This window comes from Petaurus breviceps, unplaced genomic scaffold (assembly GCF_028583685.1).
Source record: "Petaurus breviceps papuanus isolate PSGF00001 unplaced genomic scaffold, PetGlider_PUasm1.0 91041, whole genome shotgun sequence".
Lineage (NCBI taxonomy): Eukaryota > Metazoa > Chordata > Mammalia > Diprotodontia > Petauridae > Petaurus > Petaurus breviceps.
The window spans coordinates 23361645-23378429 of NW_027187400.1; the positions used below are offsets into that span (position 1 = coordinate 23361645).

A 16785-nucleotide genomic window follows, 5' to 3' on the forward strand; every position below is an offset into this window, starting at 1 on the left:
AAGCCTTTGATCATGTCTCTCTGCTTTTTTTTTTTTTAGAGGTTAAGTGACTTGCCCAAGGTCACACAGCTAGTTTTTGTAAGTGTCAGATTTGTAAGAGGCCGGATTTGAACTCAGGTCCCCCTGACTCCAGGGCCAGTGCTCTATTCACTGCGCCACCTAGCTGCCTGATCTCTTTGCTATTCTTGTAGAAATCTGCTAGAAATGTGGGCCAGATAATAGTATAATAGATACATTTAGAAACAGTTAAATGAAGTAGCCCTTTTTGGTAGTGGCAAAGATTTAGAATCTAAGGGAGTGCCAGTTAGTTGGGGAGTGACTGAACAAGTTAGATGGTTTCACAGGAACCTGGGAAGACGTATCAACTGATGCAGAGTGAAGTGAGCAAAACCAGGAGAACATTTTATACAATGATAACAATGTTGTTAAAAAAAAAACACTTTGAAAGATTTAAGGACCTCTGATCAGTGTCATGATCAGCCAGGATTCCAGAAGACTCATCAGGAGACATGCTACGCTACTCCTTACAGAGAAGTAAAGATTCACAATGTATACTGTTACTTTTTTTTTCTTGACATGACCAATGTTTGCATTTGTTTTGGTTAATTACATGTGCTTGTGACAGGGGTTTTGTTTTTCTTGATTTTTTGATTAGGGAAGGTGGGAAGATAATGTGGATTTTTGCTGATTGAAAAACCTTTTTTTTTTTCCTAAAGAAATGGTTGAATGGCCAGATGCAAGTAATAGTCATTAGTTCAGTATTGACCTAGAACGACATCTCTAGTGAAGTAGCCCAGGGTTCTGTGCTTTTTAACATTTATATCAGTAACTTGGAAAAAAGCACACATAATTTTATCAAAATTGCAAATTACAGATTTAAAATCAATCAGTAATAAGCATTTTTTCTTTAAAAAAAATTTTTAATCAGTAAAAATCCTCTCCTTTTTACCTTTGCACCCTCCTTGCCCCCCCCCATAAAAAAAAAAAACCCTTGTTACAAACATGTATATAATCAAGCAGAACAAAATCCTTCATTGGCCACATCCAAAGAAAAATGTCTCAATCTGTACTCTGCATCCATCACCTTAGCATCAGGAGGTGAATAGCCTTTTTCATTATGGTTGGTAATTGCATGAATCAGAGTGCCTAAGTCTTTCAGAGTTGTTTGTCTTTACAACATTGTTGTTATTATATAAATTGTTCTCCTGATTTTACAACATTCTGTATCGATTCATACAAGTTTTCCCAAGTTTCTCCCAAGGTATCTTTTCTATGATTTCTTACAGCACAGTAGTATCCCATGCCATTCCTATACCATAACTTCTTCAGCTGTTCCCCAATTGATAGATACCCTTCAGTTTCCACTTCTTTGCCCTCACTGCAAAAAGATGCCCTGTAAATATTTGGGGGGTATAGGCATAGTAGTGGTGTTGCAGGGTCAAAGGGTATGCAATAACTTTCTGGACATCATCCCCAAGTTGCTTTCTGGAATGACTAGGTCAGTTCACAGTTCTGATAACAGTGTATTAGTGTACCTGTTTTCCCATATCCCCTCCAGTATTTTTCATATTCCTTTTATGTCTTACTTGCCAATCTGGGTAGGTAATGAGGTGATATTTCCCAATTGTTTTAATTTGCATTTCTCTAGTTATTATTGATTGAGAACATTTTTTCATATGATTACTGATAAATTGGATTTATTTCTTTGAAACTTGCCTATTCAGATCTCTTGACTATCAATTGAGAAATGACCATCATTCTTATAAATTTGAATCAGTTCCTTATATATCTTATAAATGAGACCTTTATTAGAGAAATTTACTGCACACATTTTTTTCCCTTTTATCTGTTTCTCTTTTAATTTTACCTATATTGATTTTGTTTGTACATTCGTGGTTATGATCCTTAATTGTGTATTTCCTTATATCTTGTTCTCTTACACTTTTTCTTCTTTTTGTTTCTTATTCCCCCTTTTAAAAGAATACAGTGGTGAGAGAGGAGTGTGCTCGGCACCAATACTCTGGATCTGGTATAGTCTTCCCTGATCTTCTTCACTTTCCCTCCCTCAGAAGCCAGTCACTTGTTTCTCCCCTTTCCCTTCTGTTTCCCTTTTGAGTAATGTATTTCTGTACCCAACTCTGCGTTTGCACTTTGACCAGTTCAGATGAAAGTGGTTCAAGTGAAGTCTCCTGCTCTCCCTTTCATCTTTATTTCTCGAGTCTTCTACTTGCATGATCTGATTATGTAAGATAATTTTCCCCATTCTTTCTCTTTTCCTCTTGCCTTTGTTCTTCCTGTCCCTTCCCGTTCTTTGTTTAAGATTATTAAAACATAACAAAACCACTTCCAAGCTGTCTGTCTTATTAGACTCTCACTATTATCCTTGATTATGATATAATTCTGATGAAATATATGTATCATCTTCCCATATTAGAATGCAAATGGTTTATCTTTGTTTAGTCTCTTATTATTGCTTACTCCTATTTCTCTAGACTCCTTTATATTTTAAGTTTCTGCACAGCTCCAGTCTTGTCATCAAGAATGCTTATAAGTCCTCTGTTTCAATAAAGGTTCATTTTTTCCCCCTTTAGGATTATATTCAGTTTTGCTAGGCAAGTTGTTTTTGGTTATAAGTATTTTTTACCTTCTGGAATATCATTCCAGGCTCTCTTCTCCTAAATCTTGTATAATCCTAACTGTGGTTCCTCTGTACTTGCACTATACTTGTGACTACTCTGTTCTTTCTGACTGCTTACAGTATTTTTTCTTTGACCTGGGAGGTCTGAATTTTAACTATGATGTTCCTGAGAGTTTTGGGGGTTTCTTTCAAAAGATGACCATTAGATTCTTCCTATTTCTGGTTCTAAGAGATCAGGACAGTTTTCTTAAAATATGATTTTCTTTTTTTGATCATGGATTTCTAGTAAAGTGATTCTTCTTAAATTACTCCTCCATAATCTGTTTCCAGCCCAGTTGTTTTTGCAGTTTTTTTTTTGCCAGTCTTTTTATTTTGTATTAGTATTTTTTTCTTGTTTCATTGAATCCCTATTTTCTCTTTGGTCCATTCTCATTTTCAGGGAGTTTGTTGCTTGGGCAAAGTTTTGTAACTCTTGTGTGAAGCTTTTAATTCTTTTTCCAATTATTTTTTTCATAGCTCTTATTTCTTATTTTTTCTCTAGCATTCTCATTTCATTTCTAAAAACATTTTTTTATTCCTTTATCTCTTCCAGGAATTCTAGTTGAACTTATTCCTAGGCTGTATTTTTCCTTGAGGCTTTGCTTGTGGATATTTTGGAGTCATTTTCTTCTGTATTTGTGTCTTAAGCATCCTTATCACTATTATAACTCTTTTTTTTTTTTAAAGCAGTTGGGGTTAAGTTACTTGCCCAAGGTTACACGGCCAGGTTTTTTTTGTGTGGGTGTTAAGTATCTGAGGCCGGAACTGATCCCAGGTCCTCCTCACTCCGGGGCCAGAACTCTTACTCACTGCTGCCACCTAGCCGCCCCAGTATTATAACTCTTTATGGTGGGACTCTTCATTTTTCTTCCTTATTTTTCATTCTTCTGGCTTACTTCCTGACTGGATTTTATGTTAGGTCTGGCTGAATGGAATGTCTGGGCTGAGCATGGATCCTTCAGCTGCTTTTTTAGGATATTTGTTGTTGGCTATTGATTGCAGGGTCTCAGAAACAGCTCAGGTTGGAGACCTGTAAACTTTTATTGCTGCCAGAGTGGTCTGTTACAGGGCAAAGTCTGATTATTGCCCTTCTGGTCTGACCTCTACAAGTTCCTGATCTGAGTTTACATCTGAGCAACATATAGGCTTGCCCCTGGTTAGAGTTTGAGTAGACTGCTGCTGGATTCAGCCTCTGTCAGCCTGGGAAGCTCTGCTGGTTCAGCTGGACAGAACTGCAGCCTCCCAGAATTCTAGAGCGTGTAGAATCCTGGAACTGAGATCCTGCTTTGCTTCCAGGTTCAGAGTCACACAGCTGCAGCTTGCTTCTGAGCTGGCTCCTTGCTCAGCCTACAGCCAAGGACCATGGCTACTCCATACCCTGAAACCACAACCATAGGTGCTGGTTCTCTCCTCATTCTTCCCTACCACTGGGTAGTGAGTAACAGCTACCAGTCAGCACCTGTCGCTCCCTTCTGCACAGTGTCAGGCTGCTGGGAGTGGGGGGGGGGGGTGTCTGGGGTCTAGAATCTCTTGCTTTGGTGCATAGCCTCTATCTTCTTTTAAAGACCTATGCTGGAAGACTCCTTGCAGCAGATCCTGGCTAGAGCCCATCCCCAGTGTCCAAAGGCCTCTTTGTCTATCTCCTTGCCCCAGCCTACACTGGAAAAATGGCTTGTTTTGATTTTTTTCTTTGGATTTCACAATCTGGACTTGCTCTGGTACATTTTCAGTATATTTAGGGAGGAGTTGTAGAGATAGAAATACTCTGACATCATGACTCTGCCTTAATAAACAGCATTTTTTACATGCCTTGCTCTGTATCACACACTGTGCTAGGTGCAAGGGATACAGACTCAATGAATGAAACAGTCTCCACACCTAAAGAGTTTACATTCCAGTAAGGAAAACTAAGTACCAAATCAATATGAAGAGAATACATATAAACAAATATAAGGTAATTATATACAAAGTTGTTTAGGAGGGAGGGCATTCAGAGTTGAGGGAATCAGGAAAGGCTTCATAAAGAAGGTGGTGCTTAGCCTACATCATGGAGGAAGAGGGGGAGCTGAGGGGGCTATGGGTTTTCAAGGCATTTGGGACAGCCAGTACAAAGACACAGAAATGGGAGATGGAGCATGATTTGTTAGGAGAAGAGAGGAGGACAGTTTGGCTATATTGCAGAGAACCAGAAAGGGAGTAATGTCCAAAGATAGGTTGGGAATAAAAACAAGAGTGTTTATAATTTATCCTAGAGGCAATAGAAAGCTGCTGAAATTGATTAAAAGGGGGAGTCACGTGATCAGATATGTTTTTAAGGAAAATGACTTGGGCAGCAGTGGTTAGGATGGATTGGAGGCAGGGAAGCCAGGTAGGAGGCAAGTGCACTAATCTAGGCAGAGGTGAGGGGAGCTTGAACTAAAGTTGCATTTGTGTAGAAAGAAGGGATTGTTTGAGAAACATGTTGTCAGTGTAGAGGTGGTAAAATTTATTTGGCAACTTGCTAGATATGTGGAGTGAAGGAGAGTGAGAGGTAATGCCGAAGTTACAAACCTGGGAGACTGAAAGAATGTTGATGCCTTTGCGGAAATAGGAAAGCCAGGGCGTAGTGATAAGCTGGGTAGGGAGATTGATAATGTGCTCAGTTAGGGACGTGGTTGAATTTGAGGTATCTCCAGGACAATCATTTTGCAATGTCAATAGGTGATGTCGGATTGAAAGTCTGGGAGACCCTGGGGGCAGCTTTAAGCTATTAAAGCCCTAAGACTTTTGGGACATGCTATATAGATCTGGGAATCATCTGCATAGAGATAATAGTTAAATCCATGGTAGCTGATATGGTTCGAACTGAGAAAAAAGGGAGCAGAAGAGAGCCTGAGATAGAACCATAGTACACACCCACAATTAAGGAGTGTGAATTAGTTGGTAAACCAACAAAGTCAGGAAAACTCCTTCAAATCTGGCCTCAGGCACTTACTAGCTGTGTGACCCTGGACAAGTCACTTAACACTGTTTGCCTCTGTTTCCTTATCTGTAAAATGAGCTGGAGAAGGAAAGGAGAGGTGGGTCGCCTGCAGGGGTTGGGAGCACACTGGTTAAATTTGTTATAGGCGGGAAACTCTATGTAGGAGTGACCAGACTGGCTGGCTGGCTGCTCGAGTCCCTTCCAGTTCTGTGATTCTGTTAATTCCCTCAGAATTCTTAGCCACGATTGGTTTGCCCTGGTTTCTCACCAGATTGAGACAAGCTCTTCAGACTTACCCCACGGCCTAGTCTCCATCTGGGTTTCCAGCATGGGGCTCAGTCACTGGGGCAAAATTAGCTCCAGGGCCTTGGTTTTGCTTTCCAGGTCTTCCACGGTGCTGATATGGACATAGAGTGGCTGCAGAAAGACTTTGGGCTTTATGTGGTGAACATGTTTGATACCCACCAGGCAGCTCGCATCCTCAGCCTCGGCAGGCACTCACTGGATCACTTACTGAAGCTGTATTGCAATGTGGAAACAAACAAGCAGTACCAGTTGGCTGACTGGAGGATGCGGTAGGCTTCTTGCTGGTGACTCCATTGGCTTAAATTTGGTACCCAAATGAACTCATCTTTGGAGCATTGGGTTTATTTCCCTCTTTACGACCTATATTATTTCCAAGGAAGGTAGGTGTTCTCTGCCTGTCCTATAAGGATTGTCATTATCATAAAAGCAGTAGGGAATTTCGGAGGGATGATATGCTCCTCTCTGAGCTGGATTTATTACTGTGGGTAAAAGGATAGAATGGGGAGAAAACAATATTTAGTAACTCCTTAAAGGAGAATTGTAGTCACTAGGTTTGCCTGTGCAATTCTCCTTTCTTGTACTTTAAATTTTTCTGGTGTATCATGTATAATATGTTTGAGATAGCATAATGCAGTATCTCTTTTAACTTTTTACTTGATGTTAAATAATAGTATAATGTTGTTTGGATTTGAATAATGCATTTGGACTTCCTTGGAGCTCATGTTCCCATTAGCACTACAGTTCCACCCACTAGTTGGAAACACCACTAAACATTGGGTTTCCTTGTTGGTGTTTGGGAAATAACTCAACTAAATAAAATAATAATCAAATAAACCTGTTAGCAAAATAATAAAGGTAGCAGCTCATATTTCTTTGTGCCTTGATGGCTTACAGAGCACTTTCCTCCCCACTGCCCTGGGGGGCAGTTTGTACAAGTCTCGTCCATGTCTTCAGTGGAGGAAATGGAGCCTCAGAGAAGATAAGTGTTTTTCCCAAAGGCCCCCAGCCTGTAAGTCAGGCATCCTTGCTTCTAGGCCTCTCTCCATGGGCACTGTGGCACCCCCTGCTATAAGAGAAGCCCTGTGGTGCAGAGGAAAGAGCCCTGACTGAGGCTCGGCACATGCCAGCTTTGAGCTCTTCTGGCTGAGTCATTTACCCTCTCTCAGCCTCAGCTTCCTCATCTATAAGATAGGAATAGGAATACTTCTAATAGCAATCACAGTGTTGTTCTAAGGGTCAAAATCGATCTTCAGAGGAGCATAGATGGAGGACTGAAAGGGACCTTTCTAGTCCTACCCTCTCATTTTCCAGATGATGAAGCTGAAGTCCAGGGAAATTCAGAGACTTAGTAGGCTCAGGACAAGGGCCTCGGAGGCCCCGTTGTTCAAGAGACCCCCTACCAGCATCTTCCACAAGTGGCCATCCATCGTGGGCTCAGGGACCCGCATGGTGGAGGTGCCTTGGGGTTGCCCTGTTGATGAGCAGAGTTTTCAAGCCTCGGATGGCCTCTGCAGTGTTTGCTCATTGCTCCCCGTTATGTTCTTTAGGACCAAGCAGAACAAGCCTCATCTCTCATTGTGAGACCTGAAGACAGCTCTCTTCTGCCTCCTACATCTCCTTTTCTCCATGCTTAATATCCATAGTTCCTTTGACTGATTGTTAGATGGAAGGAACTCAAAAGCTTTTAACCATCCAGGTGGCTGGCCCTCCTCTGGACCCTCCTCAGCTTATCAAAGTTTTCCTTAAAACAGTGCACAGAACTAACATGGCCAGAAGTATCCTTTCCTGGTTTGATTTGGGGCCCTCTCAGTCCTAATCTAACCTTCCTTTCATGCCCCATGCTGCTTCAGTACAGGTATTGTGGGGAGGAAACAAGCAGTCTGTACTCCTAAGGCCTCACTCACCATATCGCTGTGAGATACCTTTTTTACCCAATTGCTGATCTGTGAGTTACAGTAAAGAGGTGCTAAAGTGAATAATGTAACATGTGCATTGTGTTTTAGGGCCTGATGAGTATTTATTCCTTCATTCAATAAATATTTATTACATATAAAAACCTTGTGTCAGGTGGTGGTAGGAATAGTTAAGGTAGCTGCCGCTAGAAGAAATCACAGCCTCCTTTGTTGTTGCATCTGTAGGCCTTTACCTGAGGAAATGTTTAACTACGCACGCCATGATACACATTACCTCCTCTACATCTATGATAAGATGCGTTCCGACCTGTGGGAACGAGCGAACGGGCAGCCAGCTCAGCTGCAGGTGGTGTGGCAGCGGAGCAAGGACATTTGCCTCAAGGTATGGCCTTGCCAGAGTCCAAACAGAAGGCCTGGGGGGAGCTCCCTGGTCATTTGTTCAGCAGGGAATTTCTGTTCATTTCTCTTACTCTTTTACTCTTTCAGGGAGTACAAATTTAGAGTTGGCCTATTGAAGAGACCCCAAAATACATTTACTTTCCCATATCTTGACTCTTGTTCTCTTAACCCTTTGTAGAGGTTCATCAAACCGATTTTCACCGAAGAATCATACCTTGAGCTGTATAGAAAGCAGAAGAAGCATCTCAATACCCAGCAGCTCACGGCCTTTCAATTGCTTTATTCTTGGAGGGACAGAACAGCCCGGAGGGAGGATGAAAGTTATGGGTGAGACAGCAAGGCCTGGGCAAGCTTGCTAGCAAACAAATGATGGATTTACTGCCCAGATCTATAATGGAGTCTTTCCTGCTAGTCACTGAGTTGTTTATTTTGTGACATTTGTTAACTTTGTGGCACCATCCCCCCCACCCCCATCTTACTAAGCCTACTTTACTTTCTGTTGCAGCTATGTCTTGCCCAACCACATGATGCTGAAGATAGCTGAGGAGCTGCCCAAGTGAGTCTGTGTGCTGGCAGGATGGCAATTTCAGAGGTCCCATAGTCTTCAAAATCCCATTTTCCTGATTATTGGTCAAAGACTTCTACTCAGAGATGATTAGTACTAATTATGTCCCTATGATGAGTGCTGAAAGTACAAGGATAGATACAAGGGAGGCCCTGCTCTCAAGGATCTTACAGGGTCTAAAAGGAAGGAAGGGTATGCATGGGAGTGGGAAGGAAAGTAAGGAAAATTGATGAAGGTGGTAGCCCTTGTATTGGACCTTGAAGGAAAGACTCAGGTTCACCTTCACCTTCTCTGACTCTCCCCTGAAGTGAGCATTTCCTTGACCTCCCTGAGTTAATAGTGACTAACAGTTGACTGATAAACCTTTGGCAGTTTGTGAAGTCACTGGACCTGACCTTGTATCCACTGAGCGATCTTCTCATCTGAATGTTTTTAAATGCTGTGCTTTTTTGAAGATAAACTGCGTTGTTCTTTGTCTTTAGGGAACCTCAGGGTATTATTGCTTGTTGCAACCCTGTACCTCCTCTTGTGCGGCAGCAAATCAATGAAATGCACCTCCTAATTCAGCAGGCCCGAGAGATGCCTCTTCTCAAGGTAGGATTCTTTTCTGCCCAAAGACTCTGAAGGTTAACAGTCCTGCTAGGTCTTCTAGAACCTATTTCCCACTGGGCACCTTTGGGATTCACCCTGCCCAAGGAGGCATCAGGAAAATGTTGTTAGAAAAAACAAAGTGCATTGCTCCTGGGGTTTAGCTGTATCTACACTATGGTATGAAGGCCTCAGTTTCTTTTCTTTCTTTTTTTTTGCTTTTTGGAGGAGGAAGGTAGGGCAATTGGGGTTAAGTGACTTGCCCAAGGTCACACGGCTAGTTTTGTGTTGAGTGACTGAGGCCGGATTTGAACCCAGGTCCTCCTGATTTCAGGGCCGGTGCTCTATTAGCTGCACCACCTAGCCCCCCCCAGGCCTCAGTTTCTTTGCTTTCACTTCACAACTTTGACTCAGATTTTTTTTTTCTTTCATATTGAGGGTCCAGTAGCTAGTAATGGCAGTGTCTAGCAGGTTGCTTATCTGTTGAGAGGGGGCTTTTACCTTTTTTTGTGCTGTGTGCCCCTTGGATGGTCTGGTGAAGCCTATGGATCTCTTCTCAGAATCATGTTTTTAAATGCATGAGAATACAAAGGAAACCAATTATATTGAAATGAAGATGTGATTTTTTTTTTCCCCCTATTCAAGTACACGGAAATGTTGGTGACTGTGTATGGAATGAATCCGAGTCAGGAAAACGTGTCAGGCTATTTCTGTGGTTCAGACATGAGGGAGAAAATGCCTTCAGCTGAGGTGCTGCTGTGTATGATTGAAAGGGTGTGAGAAACTTTGGAAGGAAAAATCAGGACCAGCCACAGGGAGCAAAGGAGAGAGAGAAGGGAAAGGCTGTCCTAGGGGTTTGAGCCTGCATTAACAGAAGGATTCACGGAACTAGGGAAGCTTAGGAGGAGGGAGTTATAGGGAAAGTCAGTCAAATATTAGACATTCTGTGTTTGAGATGAAGACAGGATACAGGAAGAGGTTCTGGGATTTCAGCAGCACCTTGAACTAGACCTCCTGCAGAAACGGGTTTTGACAGACAAGCAGGGTGGGTGCCTTTGGGAATTACATGTTGAAGTGTTACATGCCTGAAAGGAGAAAGATACTGTACATTGCATGGTGTACATGACGGAGTCACAGTTTCATGCATAGTCCTCTTTTTCTATTGTACTTTGTGTGCAGAAGTACTTATTTTACTTGATGTCTGAGTTCAGAATTTTTAAAGGTTTTTCTGGGACGGCTAGGTGGCACAGTGAAGACAGCACCGGCCCTAGAGTCAGGAGGACCTGAGTTCAAATCCGGCATCAGACACTTAACACAAAAACTAGCCATGTGACCTTGGGCAAGTCACTTAACCCCAATTGTCCTCCAAAAAGCAAAAAAACAATGTCTTTTTTTAAGTAGTGTTTGAGCAGAATCTTGAAAGAAACTAGGGATCTGAAGAGGCCAAAGTGAGGAAAAAAAGATGGAGCATTATGAGTAACAGCAAGTAGGCCAGGATGGCTAGGCCATCAAGCATGCATAAATGAGAAAAATAGGAAGGGACCAGATTGGGAAGAGATTTAAGTGCCAGACAGAGGAGTTTATCTTTGATCCCAGAGGTAATGAGTTTGTTACGTAGGCAGGTGGCACAGTCAGAACTGCACTTGGCCATGACTGGAGAGAGCCCGTAGGCAAAGATGTTGGGTCTTGCTGTTCAAACTGCTCTTTCTTGACTTTCTTTTATCTGTATTCCTAGTCTGAAGTTGCGTCTGGAGTGAAGAAGAGCAGACCCCAGCCTGCTCCTGAGGTACAGTGCTCTATTTCCAGGGGTGGGCTTCTTCTTGTGACCAGATAGATGCAGACTACCACAAGTAACTGTTTTCTGTTGGGGCGGCCCCAGCTCTGGGGTCTGTGTCTTCAGAGCAAAGCTATGTAAATATTTCAGATTCATTTATAGCAGCTTCTGTTTTGTCTGCTTTTTCATTTGTTTTTTTATACACAGAGAATAGAAAATGCTTTATTCGGACCTCATGACTATTCCCGTGCTCCTCCAGATGATTATCTCAATGTGGCAGCCACAGGTATACCTCTCATTTCTGTGGGGTGCTCTGGTAGTCTGAATTTTTGCTTACAGTTCAGATTTGGTTCCTTTTTAGAAACTTGGATGAAGTTTGAAGAAAATTTCAGACCTAAAAACCTTCAATTGCTTCTATTTCTGTAGGGCCTGGGCCACTTCAGAAAAGGGCAGCCCTCTTCTCTGACAAAGATGAAGATGAGACCTCCTCAGATGTTGGCTGCCTTATTGCTACTGCAGTCATCACATTATTCAGTGTAAGTAACAGCACAGTTTGTTGTAGACCTCACTCCATTTAATTTACATTATGGAACAAATCCAGTGTCTCGGGCACTGGATCCCAAATGTCAGACAGGGTAAGGGAGGGAGGGAGGCAGAATTTAAGTGCTTGCTATGTTTGCCTCAGTTTCCTCAGCTGCAAAATGGGGACAATAACAGCACCTGTCTCTCTGGGTTGTTGTGAGGATCAAATGAGATGATATTTGTAAAAGACCCTTAGCACAGTGCTTGGCGCCTAGTGGGGGCTCTAAAAATGCTTGTTTCCTTTCCTGTACCTCCCAGTACAATAATATTCTATTACATTCACAATCCAATCCTCATGTTATTGGAGTCAGAAGTTGTTTCCACCATTTTGCTATCACAAGTAATGTCGGTGCATGTGAATCCTTACCTGTGTCATGGACCTCTTTTTGGTATAATCCCACCAGTAGGATCACTGGATTCAAAGCATATGAACAGTTTAGTCATCTGACATGATTAAAAATAATTGTAGTCCAAGTCTTTTTTTCCTATTCTAGCTGTATTTATTTTATATATGTAAAACTTTTTACATAATCAAAGTCTTTTTTCTTTAATAATTCTCTGTATCATAGTTGGTTACAAATTCTTTTCCTGGCCACAACTGTGAAAGAAATTTTCCATTCTTCAGCTTTTTAATGGTGCGTCATATGAAAGCCTGAGAAACATTTATATTCACTAAGATTGCCATTCAGAAGTCTGCATAGATCCATCAAATCAAGTTTTTCCAACATTCTTTGAAAGTTTACAATTTATTTGTTTATCTTTGTTGGATTTGTTAGGCACTTATAGAGGACTGTTAAAATTGTCTAATCTGTGTCTTACTACCTAGAGCATTACTTTTTTTTTCTTTTAAGAACCTGGATCTTATGCTATTTGATGGGTGAATAGTGATATAATCTCATTATGCTTTTAATCATAAAATTGCCCTATTTGTCTTAATGTTATCTCTGATTTCAATTACCTTATCTGAAAACATGATTGCAATTCCTAGTTTTTTGGATGCAGCTGACATATAATAGATTTTATTCCAGACCCTTCACTTTGAATTTGTATGAATCCTTAGGGCTTCGATATATTTCGTATAAGCAACAAATTGTTGGGAGCTGATTATCCTCCTACTCATCCATGCAATCTGAGGGTTATCCTCAAGTCCTTGTTCTCTCTCACCACCACCCCCTTCTCCAATCTTTTACTAACTCTTGTCTGTTTTACCTTCCTAACTTGTCGCAAATATGCCTTATTTTCTTCTCTAACACTGCCACTACCCAGTTAGACCTACATCACTTCACTAACGCAGTAGCATACTGGCAGGTCTGCCTACCTCAGTTCTTCCCCCTTCTAATCCATTCTCTACTCAGCTGTCAAATTGATCTTCCTAAAGCACAGGTCTGATCATGTCACCCCCACTATCCCACCATTCAGTTAATTCCAGTGAGATTCCCTATCGCCTTCAGGATCAAATACAGAATCCTATGTTTGGCATTCAAAACCCTTCACAATTACTAGCCGTGTGACTTTGGGCAAGTCACTTAACCCCATTTGCCCTCCAAAAAGCAAAAAAAAAAAAAATCTTTCACAGCCTTCATAACCCAGACCCCTCCTGCCCCTTGCAGTATTCTTACACCTTACCTTTCTCCATATGTTCTTGGCTTAAGTGACACTGGCCTCCTGGCTGTTCCTTGAGCATGACACAGCGTTTCCCAACTCTAAGCATTTTCCCTGTCCCCCATGGCTGGAGCTCTCTTCCTCTTCATTTTCTGCCTCCTAGTTTTCCTGGCTTCCTTCAAGCACCAGCTAAGATTCCCACCTTCTTCAAGAAGCTTTTCCTCACCCTTCTTGATGCTAGAGCCTTCCCTCTGTTGATTTTCTCCAGTTTATCCTTCATATGTCTTTTTGTACATAGCTGTTCTCATGTTTCCTCCAAGAGGCTGTGAGCTCCTTAAGAGACTATCTTTTTGCCTTTCTCTGTACACCTAATGCTAGCCTAATGCCTACCAAGTGGTAGGCATGCTGATTGACTGATCCATTCTGTAAGTCACTCCCTTTTTGTTGGTGAATTCAGGCCATCAGTATTTAAGATTATAATAGTTTGGTTTTCCCTCCATTAGATCTTGTGATAGAACTAATTAAAAATTAGTACAAGGTACAATACTGCCTGGTTGTTTTTTTTTTTTACAAGACCAATATTATTCTCTCCATACAAATAAAAAACTTTTCTTTGTAATCTTTATCAGATATCCACACGCATACACTTCCCCTGTCCTGGGATCCAGCTTTTATTAGTACAAACATTTTTAGCCCTTTCCTTCATAGACAGGGTCATCAGTTATTTAGGAATCGTCCTCTTCTCCCATTCTCTATTTCTCTATAATAATCCTTCACTTTTGGCCCTGATCTCCTAAATATTTTACTGCTCTCTCCTCCCTTCCTTCCTTCCATTTCTCCTGATAACCTAATTCTCTCTGTTACCTTTTCAAGGGATTCTTTTTTCAAGTTCCTCTTTTTTCACTTACCTTTATACTAGGTAGGACTTTAAAATACTCTGGTCTTAGCATAGATGCCATGTGGTCCATTCCCCTGTTTTAGAGATGAGGAAGTGGAGGTTAAATAACTTGCCCAAGGTCACACAGACATGGTGTTGGAGGTGGAATTTGAATTCAGGTCCTATGACTCAGAACCACTGTACTTTCCACAGTGTCATGCCTGCCTCCAACAGCATTGATTCATTTTATGCTCTTTATTTCCATTCCACTCTTGACCATCTGAAATAATTTTCATGTGCTTGGTCAATTTATAATTCAAAAGCCCTTTACAATGCTAAGATTTCTCATTAGGGAATAATTCGATTTTCTGAACTTATTAAAGCAATCAGCAAGCATTTATTGAGCCCTTTCTATGTGCTTGGTGCTATGCTGAGCTCTAGGAACACAAATAAAGGATAGAATCCTATCCTCAAGGAGTCCATAGTTTTAACAGGGGAGGCAGCATCCAGGTACATAATGTATAGAATAGATGGTCACCTAAGGGGGTTGGGGAGGTGGCAGGCAGACTGGGAAAGGCCTCCTGCAGACATGGAATTTGAGGAGAGAAGTCAGTGAACCTCAGAGGTGAGGGCAGAGTACTCCAGGTGTGGGGAGCAGCCAGTGCATAGAGATGGAAGATGGAGTGGCATGTACATGGAGCTACAGGGATTATGAACTTATGTGGAGGAGAGTAATGTGTAAAAAGTCAGGAAATGAAGGAAGGAACTAGGTCCTGGAGAGCTTTAAAAGCACAACAGAGGATTTTATATTTGATCCTGAAAGTGATAGGAGCCATCGGAGAATTCCCTGAGCAGGGAGGTTGCCTCACCTTGGCATTTTATTGGAGGGATTGTAAAGAGGACACGGTGGAGGCAGGGAGACCCACAGTTATTTTTTAAATGTATTTCACTGGTGTTCTTTTTTTTTTGTCATCACTATTATTTTCCAATTAATTCTCTCCCCTCATCCCCACCCCTCCACATAACTTTCTCATAACAAGTCAAAATAAATCAATACAGTGGTCATCTCAGAAATTTCTCACCTATAGTCTGCCACTTGTCTGCTGAGTGTTGGGGAGAATGCTTTACCTGTCACCATTGGTCATAACACTGATCAGAGTTCTGAAAATTTTCCGTATTGTTTTTTGTTGATTCCTAATGTGGTCATTGTGTAGATTGTTCTCCTGGTACATCATCTTCATTTCTAAAAGTAGCCGTCCCTCATTCTGTTCCCAGAGAACCTCCCTCTAACAGAGTGTAAAAAAAGGAAACTAATAAGCACTTCAGGAAGGCTAACCAACACGTCAGTCAGCTGAGTCTGACAGGATGCTGCACTATTCCATACCCAAAGGCCTCTACATTGGTCATTATAATTACTACACAGTGTTCAGGTTTATTATTTTTTTTGTTCTTTCCATTTACATTGTTGTTATTGCGTGTATGTTGCTTTCCATGTTGTGATTACTTCACTTGCATCAGGTTCATATAAATCTTCCTATGCTTCTCTGAAGTCTTCGCATTCATTTCTTAAAGTATTAATATTCCATTGCATTCATGAACTATTTTTTGTCACTTCTTCAATTGATAGACATCTCTTTTGTTTCCAGTCTTTTGCTAGTACAAAACACTTTGCTATGTATTGTTTGGTTTGTATGGGCTCTCTGAGGAGCAGCATGGTATATAGTGCAGAGCCAGAAAGGCCTGGGTTCAAGACCAGCCCCAGACCCACAGTCTGCGTGATCCTGGGCAGGTGTTTAACCTCTGTTGACTTAAACTCTCCAAGAAGACAGTGTAGGTGCCACCCTGCATTGGTATGGGGAGCTCTTTTATCCTGGAGTTCCCCATGCCCATGAAATCACAGGTATTTCCCACCCCAGTGACACCTCTTTGGAGCACATAATCAGGAGCAGATCTTTGGATCAAAGAGAAGAATAATAATAGCAAGGATTTATATAGCTGCCCATCCTTGGGGGTGGGGGGGAGTATGGCTCTCTTAATCACTTTCTTTATCATTCAGAATTGATTTTCAGAATGGTTAGAGCAAAGCAGAGCTCCACCAGCAGTGTATTACTGGGCCTGTCTTTCTACAGCCTCTCCAGCTTTATTCTACCTTTTGTCATCCTTGTCAGTTTGCTGGGGGTGTGGTGAAACCTTAAAGTTACTTTAATTTGCATTTCTCTATTAGGGATTTGGAGTCTTCTTTCATATGATTGTTAATAGTTTGCTTTTCTTCTTTTGAGAGCTGTTCGTATGCTTTGTCTGCTTATCCTTTGAGGAATGGCACTTGGTTTTATACATTTGTGTTCCTTCTGTAGTTTGCATATCACACCCTTGTCATGAATGCATCCCTTTTTTTCCCTTTAAAATTTTAATTTGATATCCATATTTTTTTTTTTTGCTTTTTGGAGGGAAATTGGGGTTAAGTGACTTGCCCAAGGTTACACGGCTAGGTTTTGTGTGTGTGTGTGTGTGTGTGTGTGTGTGTGTGTGTGTGTGTGTGT

General features: G+C 41.4%; 1 protein-coding gene across 2 annotated transcripts in view; it reads left to right on the forward strand.

The window, feature by feature from the left end:
* EXOSC10 (exosome component 10) overlaps positions 1-16785 on the forward strand; it is a 41423-nt gene that overhangs the window by 14842 nt on the left and 9796 nt on the right. For both annotated transcript variants that reach the window (XM_069078741.1, XM_069078742.1), the window contains exons 10-17: positions 6024-6214; positions 8084-8240; positions 8436-8584; positions 8763-8813; positions 9305-9416; positions 11146-11196; positions 11392-11470; positions 11611-11720. In XM_069078741.1, the coding sequence (XP_068934842.1) occupies positions 6024-6214; positions 8084-8240; positions 8436-8584; positions 8763-8813; positions 9305-9416; positions 11146-11196; positions 11392-11470; positions 11611-11720 (900 nt within the window). The remainder of the gene's footprint in view (positions 1-6023; positions 6215-8083; positions 8241-8435; positions 8585-8762; positions 8814-9304; positions 9417-11145; positions 11197-11391; positions 11471-11610; positions 11721-16785) is intronic.